The sequence below is a fragment of the Echeneis naucrates genome, chromosome 13 (assembly GCF_900963305.1).
Source record: "Echeneis naucrates chromosome 13, fEcheNa1.1, whole genome shotgun sequence".
Classification (NCBI taxonomy): Eukaryota; Metazoa; Chordata; class Actinopteri; order Carangiformes; family Echeneidae; genus Echeneis; species Echeneis naucrates.
The window spans coordinates 10,142,099-10,159,123 of NC_042523.1; the positions used below are offsets into that span (position 1 = coordinate 10,142,099).

Consider the following 17,025-nt stretch of genomic DNA (forward strand, 5'->3'; position numbering starts at 1 on the left):
TGCCGGTTTCTCCCTTCTTTCACCCCCTTCCATACACTGAATTTCTCACGTGTTAACGAGACTATCTGACACTTCAGACTGTGTTGGGGTCCGGTCGGACCAAATCCTGCCGGTGGAGACTTTACGCGCACAGCGACACCCAACGGCAGTGAGTGGCCTTCGAGCCAGTCAAAGCCAGGTGGACGTGATGTGCAGTCATTTGGGGAGAGAATGAAGAGGAAACAAAACCATGAGATCTTATTTGTGAGCAGTACTTAGAAACCCCACAGTGATACTAATGATGAAGCCTTATTGTACAGAATTCTAGTGAAAATGTGTCTAATGTCATCTAACCTTTTCAAATTAAATTTAAGTTCATGAGGAAAATTGGTTCATCTTCATGAACATTTTGGGTCCAACATGGTGGTGGAAGAAAATTTTACTTCAGGAAAAATACCTTTGTAGCAAATAAGCAAAATCTGGCATTTATTAAGCCCAAATGTAACAAAATACACTTAAAAAGTGCTTCTGGTATTTTTTCCTTTTCTGTTATTAAGTTATGTTCTTGTTGTATTGAGTAGTTATCATGGAAACATTAGTGTGTAAATTGTGGTTAAATTAATATGAATTGCGTAGGATAGACTTATTGTAGATGATTTATGTAAATCAGGGCGACTTAACTTTGTATTCAGGTATTAGAGTACAAAGAACAATTTATACCTTGGAAATGTTGAGAAGTCCAGTATTTGCGTAAGTGCACTTAATTATAATACTGTGATTTACTGGAAAAAAAAATCTAAAAACATCTATAACAGTGCTGTAACTTAAAAAGAGGTAGACTCTCCGTAGGTAAGCTGCGCTCCAAATTGTCAGTGCCGATAAAAAGATGCCTTTTGAAACCATTTATGACATTTTTTACTACCACTACTGAATTATTCCAGTTCATATGATAAATGTAACTGAGAAATCATCTCCAGAAAAATTGTGTGTCTACTGCTACTAATTAGCTCAAAATGCAAAATTTAATTCTCCCCATACACTGCGGCTTGTAGGAGTCATTAACTTTCTATAAACAATACTTCAAATTCACATGTATTCACTGTATTTGGACAGATTACGTGAGACAGCCCTCCAACTTTCAGTCTTTCCATAATCATCCAAAGGCCTTTTGATAGACCGCAGACAGGACTAGATGAAACTAATTATTTTACCATCACTGAGGTCATTAAAGGACAGCCAATGTGATCCAGTGCAATACTTACCCAACTGAGGCCTGTTCATGTTTGTTTTGATCACAACAGCAGATGACAATCTCATAAAACATGCAGGCTCTCGCTTCCTTTTAAAATTATCCAAGTTCAAGGTGCTGCTTTTTCGGTGAGGTGATCTGAGCCACCCCAAGAGCCCAGTGGAGTGGAGTAAGGTATTGTCTCTAACTTCCCATGTGCTGTTGATGAACTGATGATAACCTCCCAGACAGATGTAGGCAGAGCTTTTTTGGGAGAATAGATAGGTTCTATCAAGGATGTGACAGCCGTGTTTCAATTCATGGTCCAAAATAGTTTTTCCACCAAGGGAAACACATAGTGATGTCATATGCTGCTTGTCAGGTATATATTTTTTCTTAACATTCCTTGACTTTTTTTCAGTTTTAATTTACACACCTTTTAAAGTATTAGTCTTATGGTTAATGACAGTGTTCAACCCTTTCGGGATGAAATCTTCTTATAAAATTCTCATGCTATCTACATTATTGTTTGCTAGCATTGATGTATTGCATATTTTCCAGGGGTACTTGAAGAAATATGTATACAGATAATGGATTATACATATGTGTATTGCATTGAGTTTCCTTGACCCTTATAAAGACTTTTTGACTCAATAGGATAAATTGTTAAATAAAGCATCATAATCGATAATTATCAGATGTTCTCATGGGGAACACCAGTGCACCACTAGCACAGATAGCTTTAAAAGAAAATAAATGTTTTGATGTGGTTAGCACTGGCATGTAACCTTTGTTTAAAAGAAAGGAAAAGTTTATGGAAAAAAGCACGACGCTGTGGACCTAATGTTAGTGGATTTCTGGGTCTTTGCGTGTCTCTGGGTACAGCTGTTGTCTTCCCAGACAGACTTTATCTCACTAATCAATCAGCCTCCAGAGGCCTGCACTGGACATTAAACTTCAGCCTGTCAAAACACTATTTAACATACCGTAATCTGTAGCGTGGCAGAACCTGAAACACTGAACTTTTAATGAACTGAAAAAGTCTCCAAATTGCAGGTTGTAAGCAGTGATTTAATTAAAGCTGCAAAAGCTAAGTCCCAAACACAGCCCGGAGAGCCCATCTCAAAGCTACTTCCCCGAAGACCAACACTCAGTGAGGAACCAGAGCTGGAGATAAGGCAGGCTGAGCAGCTAAATCCCTTAACAGTCGGCTGTCACCCTCTAAATCACACACTGTTCCCACCGTTTCTCCAAGTGTGAGCATTTCAGGTTTTACATGTGACATATATCTTGCAGGAGTTTGGTGGATATATGGACATGGAAACACAATAAGGGAGTGAGCACTCTGAATGACTGTAGCCAACTTTTTCAGACATCTGCAAGCAGATATGCTGCAGGGTCACCATGTCTCCGAGGCCCAGGCTGCCTTGTTTCAATTTAAGCTGTGAGTAAGGAATATTGCAATCGCATTATTATTGCTCCATTTCAGTCTGCCAGCAGACAGAGCAGCACTGGACAATAGACAGGACAGTATGAATGCAATCTTAACACTTTGGAACAGATCATCTGAATGTAATGGTCCACACTTTTCTCAACTATTCACACTGGGCCTTTTGCTCTCTCGTCTTTCTTTCATTGTCATCAATCATCCCTCTTTCCCCTCTGTCTTTCAGCCTTTCTTTCCAATGGACATGGCCACATATCTCCAGATGCTTGCTGTGACCGCCCCATCATACCAGACACACCCCCCTGCAGCTTCAGATTCCCTTCACCACCAAAAATTGAACGGTAGGCTGAACGTTTACACACAGACCTCTCTTAATTCATTGTAATGAGCAGTTTTGCGACAGCTTTAGAGCATAGGCGTGCAAGGCATGTCATTTGAATGAGCAAAGCTGTTGTGTGTGTGTTTTGTCACTATTCTAGTTCACGCATCTGCTGGTGATGGACTATTATCATGCCATGATTAGAGCCAGATCTGATTTTCTTCTTTCTTTTTTTTTCACATTGGGACTCATGTATAAATGCAGAATAGCTTCTTGGTTTTTGAAAACATCTATATCATGTTTTATTCTTCAAACATTTTTGCCTATCTTTTCTTCCAAAAGGAGACGCATGAGTCTTGACGATCTGTAATCTCTCCATGTAAAGTTACAAGAGAAATGTGTAGTACAATAACACGAAGGGAAAACTCAATGATGGGCTTTAGGAAATGGATACATATTTTGCCTTAAGACATGAGACGCTGGAAAATATATTATCTTTGGACAAGAGTTAAATGAGATCTCTCTCTATGTCATGTATTGATGATGGTAATGATCACTTGATCAATACCATCTCTCTCTCTCTCTCTCTCTCTCTCTCTTTCTCTCTCTCTGTCTCTCTCAATACCCTTGTGAGTGGAATTGATCAAGCGAAAGTGAAATGACAAGGTTGTTGTTTTGTTTTTTTTTCTTTCTACACCCAGTGGATAAGGCTTGCTATACATACAAAAAGAGCATAAGAAGCAGAGAAAACGACCTCACTAATAAGTCCATTTACTGACTGCTCTGGGGTCTGTGATTGTATCGCACAATCTCCCTCAGCTTATGGAAAGTTGTCATGGGATTCTTAATGTTTTAAATTTCCTGTTTCATGGTCCTTTACAGAAAGTAAGGAAATTAAAGACTTAAGGAAGATCATGTGATTCGAAAGCTTGAATTACATCAACAGAAACTAGCTATTAGCACAAAAATGTCTGTATTATCACCTGCTAAATTGGGCCAGTGAACGTGTTAGTACAAAGCTGCTTATTTACTCTTCCAGAGGTCCACAACAACATGAAAAGTGGAGCTATATTTTTTGCCATCTGGCGATATAGCTGTTTTTATTCTCCACCAACTCTGACTCCATAGCTGCTAAATTCTTCACTGTTCAGTTGTTCACCAGCTAGTTGCTAATAAACCAAAGTATTAGTTCAGAAGTCTGACTAAGAGAAATTTGCAGATTCTATAAATGTGATCAGCTGCCATCCTGCCCAAGAAGGAGCTCCAATTGCCAACTTATGAGTTCCCCCAGATGGTTACCATACATCCTCATAAACCGTTCTTTAATAGACAAACTTCTTTCTGGACAAACATCAACAGTAGAACATAGAATGCAATTGTTATGATTATACATACAACAATATGATATAATATTGCATAAATGCAGCTACTCATCCATTGCTTATATGAAATTATTGACAAGTGATACATTGAATATCTGGCGATCAATGGCAATTCATATCTTCCCAGATATGCTACGTTCATCAACTTTGTTTCTCACGAAGCACAATTTGAGTGATTTATGAATGAAATGAGAGTTTAGCAATAACCATGACAACCTGATTGACTATCACGGTCTTGTTAGCTTAGTCCTGCCTCCCCCATTGCACTACAATGTGACCGGTTAAGTGTGTGCATCTCTGTGTTGGCGTGTCCAATGACTGTCTGTGCAACACATGGCTGTCCAGTCCACAGTCTGTGCTCCCAGGTCTCTCCTCATTAGCTTCACACAGTGCAGTCATTCCCCTCCTGTCCCCTCACCTCACCCCCCTCATCTCCCTCCCTACCTTCCACGCACAGCACACACAAGGGGAAGAGCGGACCTTTTGTTTTCTGTGTACGACCTGTGCCCTGATCCAGCTCTCCTCCTTCTTTCTCCTTCTCTCCACTGACTAAATCTTTTTTCCGGCTTGATACTGCTGAAAACCATATGGTGTGTGACATCATCAGGACAGGAAGCAGGGAGAGGGGAATGGTAGAGCAGGGGAGAGATTGGCTTGCCAGGTCTCAGTGCAGTGATGTCAGCAGAAAAGCACTCTGGGAGGCCCGTTCAGGGGTGAGAGCAGAGCAGGTTGGAAATTTTATCCTTCTTTTTTTTTTTTCAGATTTCACTCCCACCTGGATAATCAGGCTCTGGATGATGGAAAGTAGAGATGCAGCACACACCTTGAAGGGAACCTGTATTTAACTTGTTAACATGTCAGGCCATGGACTGTTTGCTTCTTGTTTCTAGTTAACATTTGTGTTTCTGTTGCAATTGCAAATTTCCAAAGACTCTTGATCAAAAGGATTTCAGATGGTTCCAAATTAAATCTGGGCCATCTTGAGATATCTTGGTCTCATTCTGTGATGCTAAAAACTTCTGCAGATCATCTGGCTATCTCTTCCTTTTAGTCACTGGCAGTCCCAATCTGCTCACCAGGCTTTATATCTGTCAACCCCCCCCCACCACTTTTGTTCTCTGGGTGAACTCTTCAGCTATGTTGTGAGATCCTGCTCTCCATACCATCACTACTGAGCCATCCACAGATACACATAAACACTCAGTTAGCTACTCACACAGTCAGCATCTCTCTCCTTCACACACAAACACACGTGCACTAAAATACCCTTCCCCCCTGATTAATGGCAGAGCTGGGGAGTGTGCCAGGCAAGAAGGGAAGGCAGGAGAGGAGAGGAGAGGAGAGGAGAGGCTGCTGCAGCTGTGGTTTTGGAGTCAGTCTCTGCACCCCCTCGCTGCCCCCTCTCCATCTCCTCTCTGTCTCCTCAAGGGACACACGCCTTGGCCAGGCCCCAGGAACCAGGGAGTCAGGACCAGGCTAAGGGGGAGAAAAGGGGGAACAAGAGAGGGAAGGATATCACAAAAGAAAGGGAAAAACAGGGCTGACCTAACCCAAAAGTATTGCAGGGCAGCATCTACATAAACAGCAGAGCACATGAGATGTTCCCCGAAAGGTTTTATTGGCTCAATGTTACAAAGCGCCACATTTCCAGAGACATGAGTCTGTAAAAGTTTGTTTTACTGTTTTATATTATTCCTGTCTTATGGTTTTATGGTGCAACAAAGTTAGGGTTAAAAAAACTACACTTACTTCCTGAGCAATAACTGCATTTTTCAGGTAATTGCATTTTGCTGAGATGATTTTATAACGCATGAATCAATATCTTTGGTTGCTCACATTTAACAGCCTGCAGATTCTTCACTGGATGAGCTGTTTTGTCAGACGTGTACTACAACAGCTCATGTCAGTATGTACCAATAGGACAGGAAAGATCGGCAGATGTAAATAGATCAGTATTGCCTCCAATCAGTCAGGGTAGTAGAAACTTCAATAAATTTTAACATTAACACCATCTGCAGGCAGCCAGTTTCACAACTGCAGAGTTTGTAATGACTGACTTTTTCTTTGTGCGTGAGAGAGTGGGTGAGTGAAGTTTGACACTTTAGTTTTAACCCTTTTCCCGCATTCTGGCTCAAATAAAAGAATTAATAAATCAAACATCTGTAAATAGTCGACCATCAGACATTTAAGCCGAGCTGTATAAATACTTACTTGTCCAAACTATTCCACAAATAACCAACAGACATAACGATGATGGAGAGGGAAATGGAGGACTCATTGGCATTAAGAGATGTTGAGCATTTTTTCTCTGCACATGGCTGGCCGGCTTCTCTTTAGTAAAATTGTCAAAAGGATATGTAATAACTTCAGTATTAATGTGAACAGAAGGGGGGAAAAGTGAAGATGGCGTGATTTTAAATGGTCAGGGAATATGTTTAGAAAGGCTCATCCTTAAATTTCAGATCAGCCGAACTGCTCAGAACTGCAAGATTAGTTTTGTAGTTGATAGTCAGTGCAACCGAACACATGCATGATGTTTGGGTGTTTGTGTGTGCCTGAACCTTAAGTGTGATCTGCTCACCCCTTCTGACCAGGCAAGTGTGTATTTGAAGCCTATTCTCTCTCTCCTTTCCCGTACTACTCTTGGTGTTTTATGGGCTGTGTGCTGCGGTGTGGTGACCTCCCTCTCACCCCGGTGCCACCCAGCCGGTGCAGGATTCAGGCGCGCATGGCCCCTGCCAAAACCCCATAGCGCCACATCTGCAATCCATAAACGCCAGCCACTCTTGCTCTCCCACTCCCTCGCCCACACCACCTCAGACTCACACTCCTCTATTCCACCCTGTCTCTCTCTCTCTCTCTCTCTTACCCACTACCTTTTTATTGTGATATCCAAAGTCCATGCGTCCCTCTCTTTTTGAATTCCTTTGGCTGCTTCCTCCCACCACTTCTGGTTTTATTCATGCTGAACATCAACTGGCTCTTCCCCTATCTCTCACTCCCTAACTGCCCCTCTTCTCTCCTTCCGTTTCTCTATCCACATCCAACGGAAAAATCTCTCACCCATTATATCTTCAGTTGGAGCCAGCTAAGTGTGGTGGCAGTGAACTGGGAACCACAATACATTCCTGGTCCAAACAGCCCTAAGTCACCAGCACTCATGTCTTCTGACGCTGTCCTCTGCCAAGCACACACTTCGCTTATTGGCGACTCACCGCATCGCTGTTGGTCCTCAAACAGCTAAATGTTTATTTGTTTCAAATTGATTGTGTCAGGGAAAAATGTTAAATTCAGCTACATTTTTTGTATGTTGCTTTAAGAACATTCTCCATCATGGGGGTATTGAATTCCCTCTCCCCTTACCATGAACTACTGGCCAGCAGAGCACACCCCAACACCCCTCCCCTCAGCCTTAACAAGATGTGTTCAACACACCACTGTGCCCTTGCCTTCATACGTGTGACAAAATAGTAAAGCTGGGAATAAATTGAGTGTTACCACAAAACTGTCCAGAGCTCCCAGCGTACCCCCCATGGGCAATAGAGACATTCGTCTTTCTCGATTGCATTATCTTTTTTCCTCAGCTTTTTCCAACGTAATCAAATAAAAATGCACAGAGTGAACTTTTGCTCCCCTTCATTTCTTGGATCATGTTCTCCTCTCCATCCCAAAGTCTTCACCTTCTGGTTTCCCAGACATATTGGCATGCCTTTATGGTGCAGTCCCAACAGAGCCTCAAAATGAATCATGTTGCTACAAGCATGCAAGCCCTCAGTTTTATGATAAATACTGCAATTCATAAATCAGTGTTTTCCTAAGTAAGAAAGTATGGGGCCAGGGAGGATGCAGAGCTGTACAGCATTTCAGCGTCACTTTGAAAACAACAGAAGGGTCATGATCTGAGTGTGTGTGTTGACTAGAGCTAAAGAGGAGGCCTCAGGTCAGGGTGAGACCACCAAGGAGAGAGAATGAGCTGTGTGTGTGTCGAATGGATGAGCTCTGCTAGGAGGAGGTTAAGTACGATCTGTGCTTCTATTTTTAGATGTTCATACAATTATAGGTAGACCGCTTATAGCTTTGGTACAGACTAGATGGTTATTTTCAGCTGTGGTTTTTCTTCTCTTCCCCTCGGACTAATACAATGTTGGCAATGCCATGCAGCTTAAAATGTTGTTTGTTTGTTTTTTTAAGTATCATGTTCATTATGAGACTGCTTATTAATTAGGTCTTGGTTGCCTTTTTTTAAGTCCACTGCAGAATGTTTTTGATCAAACATTGAGCAATTAAATAAACCTGACAGCTGCTATTAGTCAAATTTTAAAGGCTACAAGTTGTTCATTGAGCAATTATGGACAAGAATGTTCAGTTAATAGTACAACATGGGAGTTCTTTTTGTGTGATTAAAGTCCCTCAAATATCACAAACATTATCTATATCATGATCTGCCTTAGTTTGAACATTGTAACGTGACTACAGACCTTAAGCCACATCTGCACAACTTCAAAGAGTTGGCAGTGTAATGGGCTTAACATGACTAATGTAAAAACTATTATTAACCTGCCAGCTGTTGTGACAACAGCCCTTGATGTTTGTTTGAACATATGTACTTTACAGACCTATTTGTTCACTGGTAGACACTCAAATATTTTTGACTTTTCTCAAACAAAAGTGGGGGTTTCTCAGCCGTGAAGGAACATTGTTAATACTGATTCATGTCTGCCATCTAGTGGCTAAAACATGCTCTGCATGCAGGCTTAAACCAGGGAACACTTTGGATCAAAATATTTTTAATTAATAGATAATTAATTCACACTGAAAATGACAAGTGGTGTTCTTGCATGATCATATCATCCATCCATTATTCCATCTCCAAGTCATCTAGCTCCAAGGTGCTGTCTCTCTTGACCCAAGGCAAAGGCAAGGGCACATAGGGGTCGTACGTCCAACGAGGATACACTCTCTTGTACAAATTCATCAGGACAGTGTCTTGAGAGCGCAGCTGATTGTCAAATACACACTTCATGTGACCATGTGTTCCTGAAAAAAATGAAAACAAGGTGGTCAGAATTCAGTATAAAATAGGAATCAGATGGAAAGAAGCGATTGACAGCAAAATTTTTTTTACCTAAGGCCTCTTTGATGTGGCCTCTACGACCCCACTTTGTTCGCAGCTCCACTGGTTTAAACCACATGATATCCTCTGCCACAGAGTCAAAGGAGCAGTAAAGCATGAATTAAAGCCACAGACATCATCCATGATGCAATATTATGCAGTCATTACTTGACAACATCCTCTCACCCCTGTTAAAGAACATGTAACGGACAACCGCAGAGCGCCTGTTAATTTTGAACGGGTGTCCGCTCAGTACGATCCTCTTCAGTACAACACGCTGAGGGTCACAGCTGAGCAAGCTGCCTATCGCAACCAGGTCCTGGATGCCTCGAGAGAAATTGCAACAACAATGCAAGCTTAAATACCAGAACAGATTTAAATTTAGCAAGTAATTTGATTTGAAGTCTCGATGTTTAAAAGCAAGGCAGCCAGATCACGAATGAAATTACTCTAGTACTTAATTTCATGTATAAGCAAGACTTTTTATCTTACCATTATTCCTTTGTTTGAAAAGCAGGACTCCTGCAGGGGAGAAGGTGATAGGAGCGTACACGGACACCACAGTGGGGGCATCTGGCTGGAGGAAGCGCTCCATCTTATGCTTGTCAGCTGAAGAAAGCAGAGCTGACTTCAGTGATCAGGTATTCATTTACAAATGTATATCTAGCAGCTAAATCAGTTTCAGACCTTCACATCCACTATAATTCTGCTAATATATTTAACCGAAGACCAGGCCTTTTAATGCACTGATGATGAGTCAGAATTGAAGGTTTATGGTTAGGTTGTGTTTGCTCAGATTACAAATTCTACCTGAGGTGTGCTGGGAGAAAATAGGTGAGGCCCTGAACCTCCTAAATCCACAGTGGAATATCAGCTCCTCTTTCGACTTGATTGGCTCTGTGTTGCTGGGATGTCTCCTCACCAAGACATGCATCACTGACATCTGTGGCCATGAAGTCAATCACAGTGAAACTGTCAGTGTGACTTTGTTTCAAATGGGCAATTACAAAACCTGACAACAAAGGCTTTCAGCTGTCAGAGCTGTAATTCATACCTTCTGCTCATGGGGCAAGAGGGACACCAACACCAAAGGTTTGCCTGAATGAACACTCTCCATCACAGAAAAAGGCACGTCAATGATGTGCAGTGTGACATACCAGCCCACCTGAAATCAGAGCAGCAGCAGAGTCAGTTAAATCTAAAAATCTGACAAAAATGGATTCAATATGAAGAAAGTCACTTTTTTACCATGGCTCCTTCTTCCTCAGCTGCAGCCTCAGCTAGTACACGGTGGCGAGTGCGTTCATAGCTCTGAAACTGGAAGATGCGCGAGTAGTTGAGTGGCAAGTTCTCCATGGGGTCCCAGGGTGACGAGCGAAAGCTTTTGAGGCCTCTATAGCGTTGAAACCTAGGCGCAGAGGATTAAATGTAGCAAAATGTTAACTTGGAATTTATTTTCCCTCAAACTAGAACTCCCAATGCTTGTGAATGTATTACTCAAATTCTGTAGAAGAAGCAGAACTCACCTCATTCTCGCTGCCGCATCGAGCGGGGTGTCCACCTCATCTGGAAACATTTCATTGGCTCGAGCCTCACGATAGCGTTTTAGGCCTTCTTCTTCTGCAGCTTCATCCATGCATTCATCATAGCGCTGATCTGCACCAGCTCGCTCTGTACAGCACACCTCTTCTTCCTCCTCTTTCTCATCTTCCTCCTCTTCACCACAACATGAACCAAGGTCCTGAAGAGGGACGCCACAAATCTTTTTTAATATACTGTAGTTTTGGTGCCTTTGGACCGAAGAGGCCTCAAAAGGAAAAATAATTCATCACTGCAGAGTCTTATGTTTTAAGTGTCCATACCAGGAAATTATAAGTAGCTAAGTATTAATATTCTTGAAAGATTTTCTTTAAGGAGCACAAAATTAACAGTAAACTCTCAGTTTGGCCAATGGTTCATGTTGTCAAGAATTTCAATACCTTAATAATTTCCTCCCTACCTGCAGGGGTTTCTGGCCTCACAGATAGGTTCTCTCTGTCCACAATGTAGATTTTAAACACATTGGGAACATATTCCAATTAGAGAGATACTAAGTATAGAAACACAAATTGTATCAAAGCCAAACATAATAAGGAACGGCCTACATGCTAATTGTGGGAATTCTTAGTTTGCATATATTTAAATCCTGGGCTGTTGCCAGTGTTGTAAACCACTGCTTCCATCATCCCCAGACATCCATGATCAAAATATCTATAAATTCAGCTTCTATGGGAAATGAATTTGTATAAGGATGTGAATCATCAAAGACATGCAGTGCAGTGCTCCCTTCATTGCAAATTAAAGGAGGAGTCAGATGCATCATGGGGAAGCAATCAGCATGGGGTTGATTCACAGCCTACCCAACATCCCTGCTGCAGTAATAATAATCATTATCATTTGAAGTACCCTTTTCCCTATTGTTACTGCTCCACGTAATATGCATTCCTGTACTCCAACCTTGACATCAAACAAGTGCTAATAACAATTACAGATCGTAATAAAACCATTGCATAAGGAGAGTTCTTTTCAAGCAGCAATGGAAATAAATAAATGCTCTGCCCCTCCCTTCGTCCAGACAGGAAGGTCTTTTCACAGGGACAGGAAGACAGGAGGCTTCTCTCGGGACTCTTTCTCCAAACACTATTGTTGTGGTGAACAGCCTGGCACTGCAGCCCAGAGACAGACACCGAGAAAACAAACAATGCCGCTCAGCCACAAGGTGCACTGATCGTGGGTCACGTATGCACCTCAGCGCCCCCGGAAGTACTTCCACCCAGACTTCACAACTAAAGATTACCATCACGTTCTGTGAGATTACACTATCAAACTGTTGCTGTGACAACAGGCTATACAAACTAATCTTAAAACTGTGTTCAGTCCAAATTGTTGTGCGTTAATCCAAAAAATAAAAAAATAACTAAATTACCCACAATTTGAATTGTGATAAAACCAATTAATAGTTATGCCGTGAAAATGACAAGAAAATTATGAATTTTAAAAAATTGCAAGTAATTGTCCTTCTTTCTGTAATTGAAATTTACAACAGTTAACTGCCGCTTAAAGCTCCCCTCACATTCAGACTCCATTGTCAGGACCTTAGGCCCGAAATCTAAAATTATATGCATGTTTACCTGAGAGTTAATCTCCTCATCTTCTCCATCCATGGCCTCGTCCATCATGTCATCGTCATCATCATCATCATCACTGCTCTCTTCATCCATCTCTCCATTGTCCTCTTCATCATCAACTATCCATGTGGCCTGGTAATCCGATGTTCCTTTGGGAACCTTCATTACGCGCTTGTGCTTCCTGGCCTCTGAACAGCAAAGACAAACAAACCAAAGACACATTTAGATTACTAAATGAATTGTTTCAGAAGTGTGAGCAATATAATATTATTGTCCACATTTTACTGGCTGAAGCACTGCAGCTATGTACCAAAAAAAGGGAGACACCAACATAATACACGTTGGATTAAATCAAAGCATGCGAGATGTTAAAATGTGATTTGTGTAACTTTTGGTTTGGCACCTTCAGCTTCCAGCAGCTCTGATTCAGTCGGCCATGTCTGCTCGCCATCCATGGGATCCACCTCAGCCTCAGTCTGCAAACTCTCCCTGCACGATGGGTCTGCTTTCATGAGCACCCGCACAGGAATCTCATCTTCATCGCCCTCCTTTGGGAAACACAGGTGACTGGGTAAATACGCTCAAACAAGCTTACATTTTGAATAGTTTTTGCCATCTTGATGTTTAGTAAGACACCAACAAAGGGAGGTTTCAAAATGTCTATTGTAAAGTAAGAGTGTACAGAGTGGAGACTTGGGATCCAACCCTTTTTGGGGACTTAGTATTACAATATGAGGCATAGTTTGTCAGCTCCCCATTAATGGCTCACATGTGTCACATTTGTCTCTTAGAGCAGGTTTAGAAGACTTTACCTGCCATAGAGCCCTGAGCTGTGAATAATTTATATATTTCATTGAGAGTATGGTGTTTATAAGTGGAAAAGATATTTTTCTTCCATAAAACCAGTACTCGGTGTTGACACCCAGTGGTCCTCATTTTCCTCACACTACCTGAAAATCAGCAAACACTTCGGCAAGAGTCCATATATGTCAAAATTTGCTTAAGCAAAACATAAGTATTATTTATGTCATTATTTAGAAATCATCACAATTTGTCCAATGTGTAATGCTCATAAAAATTAATTATTAATATTGCTTGTACGAATGACGTAAGTTCGACATAAAAATGAGTCACCACTGTGGAGATATTTGGATGTTAATGAGAAGATTAAACGTATGCTTAAAATTTGAATGTTTAATTTCTCAGATGGAAATGTGACATTTTTTGTTTGCACACGGTAAGTTGATCAAAATCATTCCTTCACAGATGCACATGTGCTCATTTACGTAAGCACAGCAACACGAATACCAAAAAGCTGTTAGGGTAAATCATGAAAGCAGCTCCCTTATTTATTATAAGTTGTGAAGCATGCTGTGTGTAAACGTGAGGAAATGTCCCCTTTACCAGTATGCAAAGTAACTATAACTAGAAACCCCTGAAATAACTCACTCATGAAACTTAACAGCACAGAATAAAACTGATAGCTTAATTACTATTTGTCTTTTTTTAACTCAATAAATAATATAAACAAATACAAGTGAGGAAATGTTGAACACCTACCACCATGTCAACGTCTCCTCCCTTGCCATGCTTTACTGCTCTGGTGGTTAAGTTGATGGGAAGAGGGTCTGATGGTGCATCAATCTGACTGAGTTGAAAGTCTCCATGTCCACTGATGTGCACTAGACTGTTGACCTGTAGAGGGCGGCCACGGACATACCCAGAGACACAGAGTGTACCAAGGCCGGTGGGACCACCACCTGTCCCCTCAACAGGGCTGTTTGGCATGAAAGTGATATGCTGACCCAAAAGATGAGCACGTCTGGAGCGAAAACCAAGCTTTCTCTGTCTCTGACTGCCCAAGTGTCTGAGAAGAAGAGTGGCACCTTGCTCTGAATCCAGAGAGAAGAGATGGGCATCAGGGAAACGGCTCTCTGTGATCTTTGACAGGGCTCTTCTGGATTCAACTCTCTTCTTCACAGGAAGATCAGACACACCCTGGCACACCAGTGCTATGGGGGATACATAAAAGGCAATAATGAAAAGGTCTGAGAGCGTATACCTTGGAAAAAAAACAAACAAACATAAACATCTAATACAATGTTAGTCTATCCCATTGATGGTGAGCACTGTGTTAAGTAATGCACTCACCATGGCTGGGGAGGCCCTGGGCAAAGAGGCAGGACAGACAGTAGTCTCCATAGCTGTCCCAACCTTCAGTGGAGTCCAGCACAAAAACAAGACTGTCTGCAATCTTTGCCACATCCAGTAGGGAGTGCATATCAGCTGCCCCCCCCCAAAAAAAACACAAAAAAATTAACAAAGATTAAAACTGAATAAAAACAATCCAGAAATATTTGTTTTTAAATCTAACCACTGTGCCACTTTACTTGTGACATAATATCTAAGTGTAAAGCTGTCTGCATGAATTAAGACCAAAGACGGCTCATATTAGTTCCTTTGGCAAGTTGAAAACAACATTGCTGACTCCATGTAAGGGCTGTCAGATTGTCCTTGAGTGCCATTTTTGTTTTGTTGATGTATCTATTTAGGATTTGCACAGTTTCATTTCTGAAATGTCAATACGTTGGTAAAACAACAGGTCTGCCACTTTATGTAATAATTAACTGCATTTGCTTTGGTTGATTTCAGTAGAATGTTTTTGGAGAAACAACTGTTCATATCATTCCCATACCTGTGCTGTGGTTAAGAAAGGTGAACCTCTGTTTAAAACGAGGCAGAATCAGCCCAAAACTGTCACTGACACCACCGATACACTGCTCCTGATGCACGACACCACCAGCTCCCTCTCCACGGAGCAGTTTGGTAATGGCACCAGCATCGACTCCAGCATGGAGAGGCACCACAGCAACCAAATGAGGTGGACCATCCCTGCTGCCTAGACGCCGCTTCTCTGTCAGGACCTAGACACATAAGGTATGTGGAAACTCAACAGCACTCATCAGAAATTCAAAGATGAGTTTTCTTGATGTGGGAATAATATAAATATTACCATGTCTTTCTTATTCCTGCGTAGCTGGTTAGCTTTGTGCCTTCTGTCCATCCTCTTTTGCTCCTTTCTCTGCTTTTTTGTAAGGGCTGTCACAGACACTCTCCCTGTGTGTCAGTTCAACACAAGTATTTACTGTCATTCAAAATCCCAAATCTAAATAGGTAATATGTATGTAGGTGTGCATTTTCATTTGCAAACCACTAACTGCACAAGAGTGGTAAAAACACCTCATAGTATTACTGCACTAACTTTCCCACAAGCGTTCCTGCTCTTTTCTGAAACGCTACGATTGCATGTAACAGCTTAATACACAGACTGTGCTGTAAAACAAACCAGATCTCTGCTGCTTTAAGGAGGCTTTCTGGTGATTTGTCATTGCTGTAATTGATTTCATTACAACCTATGTTTACACATTTCTTTGTCCCCATGAATGTAAAGAACAACAAAATATGTTGTTTGTATTATTATTAGTATTATTTTAGACAGGACAATAACCTGACTTGTTCCTGAATGACTGATATTTAGAGTTAGTACAATTAGCGGCCACAGATGTATCATTAAACCAACAGGAGGTCTGACACAGTCATGGGTGGCCTTGAAGAGTCAGAGGACCTTAGGGTGCTGCATAGTTTCTGTTCATTTCCCACTGACTGCTGTTCATAACAGCAGACTATTCATTAGGATCGTCAGTAATTAAGTTGTGCAAGGTGAAACGATGTCGATGCTTTTAATTTCTCCCAAGCATACATTAAAGTTCAGTTTAACAGGTGATGATGACCCGCCGAAGAAGATAGATGAGTAAATGATGTACAATCGGCTCCAATGTTAATTTATCCAGCGAGAGTGAATATGCATTATCATTAGGAGCTTACTTATAAGATGATTAAAACACAAGCACACAAAGTTGTGAGACAATACAACAGAGTTTGAAATTAATCGGAAGGCGTCTGTCTGTCTGTCTATCTATCTGAGGGACAGCTGATTGGTCTCTGATTTGAGTGAGACTCGGCAGGGCTTTGTGAAGGAGCAGCCAGCCTCCTGATCCCTTCTCCGATCCTCCGGGAAACCAAACACGCGGCTGCAGCTCCGAGCTCGCACCTCGCAGCAGACACTCACCTTAAAAAAAACTTTCTCACCGAACAAGGCTCACCTTTGTTTTCCCTTTCAATTTCACCTTTCGTCCGGTGCTTGCCATGTTTGTGTCCTTTATTTTTCTGTTTGTATATGCCGGGTCTGTGGCCCTGTTGTTTTTCCCCGTTAGCGACCATTTTCACCACGTGGGGAAACGAGCTTTTTACTTCCGTCTTCTGCAGTTTCCGACGTTTCCTTCAAAATAAAAGCCGGAGTAATAATATGTGGATAGCTTTTCGGTCAGAT

The 17,025-nt window shown here is 41.5% G+C and overlaps 1 protein-coding gene across 4 annotated transcripts; it reads right to left on the reverse strand.

The window, feature by feature from the left end:
• Positions 1-9,137: 9,137 nt before the first annotated feature.
• Positions 9,138-16,939, reverse strand: tsr1 (TSR1 ribosome maturation factor). Of its 4 annotated transcripts, none has more exons than XM_029517842.1 (15): positions 16,799-16,939; positions 15,649-15,752; positions 15,331-15,559; positions 14,787-14,921; positions 14,196-14,647; positions 13,039-13,180; positions 12,639-12,823; positions 10,995-11,209; positions 10,717-10,876; positions 10,523-10,633; positions 10,279-10,411; positions 9,961-10,077; positions 9,655-9,795; positions 9,481-9,555; positions 9,138-9,392 (listed from the first exon to the last, which is right to left on the reverse strand). In XM_029517842.1, exons 1-15 carry the CDS (start codon positions 16,914-16,916, stop codon positions 9,214-9,216), a joined length of 2,496 nt encoding a protein of 831 aa, XP_029373702.1. In that variant the 5' UTR covers positions 16,917-16,939; the 3' UTR covers positions 9,138-9,213. The 4 variants fall into 4 exon arrangements, 3 of the variants coding, with proteins under 3 accessions (XP_029373702.1, XP_029373703.1, XP_029373701.1); XM_029517843.1 differs by having other exon boundaries at positions 10,995-11,179; positions 13,039-13,183; XM_029517841.1 differs by having other exon boundaries at positions 13,039-13,183.
• Positions 16,940-17,025: the final 86 nt, after the last annotated feature.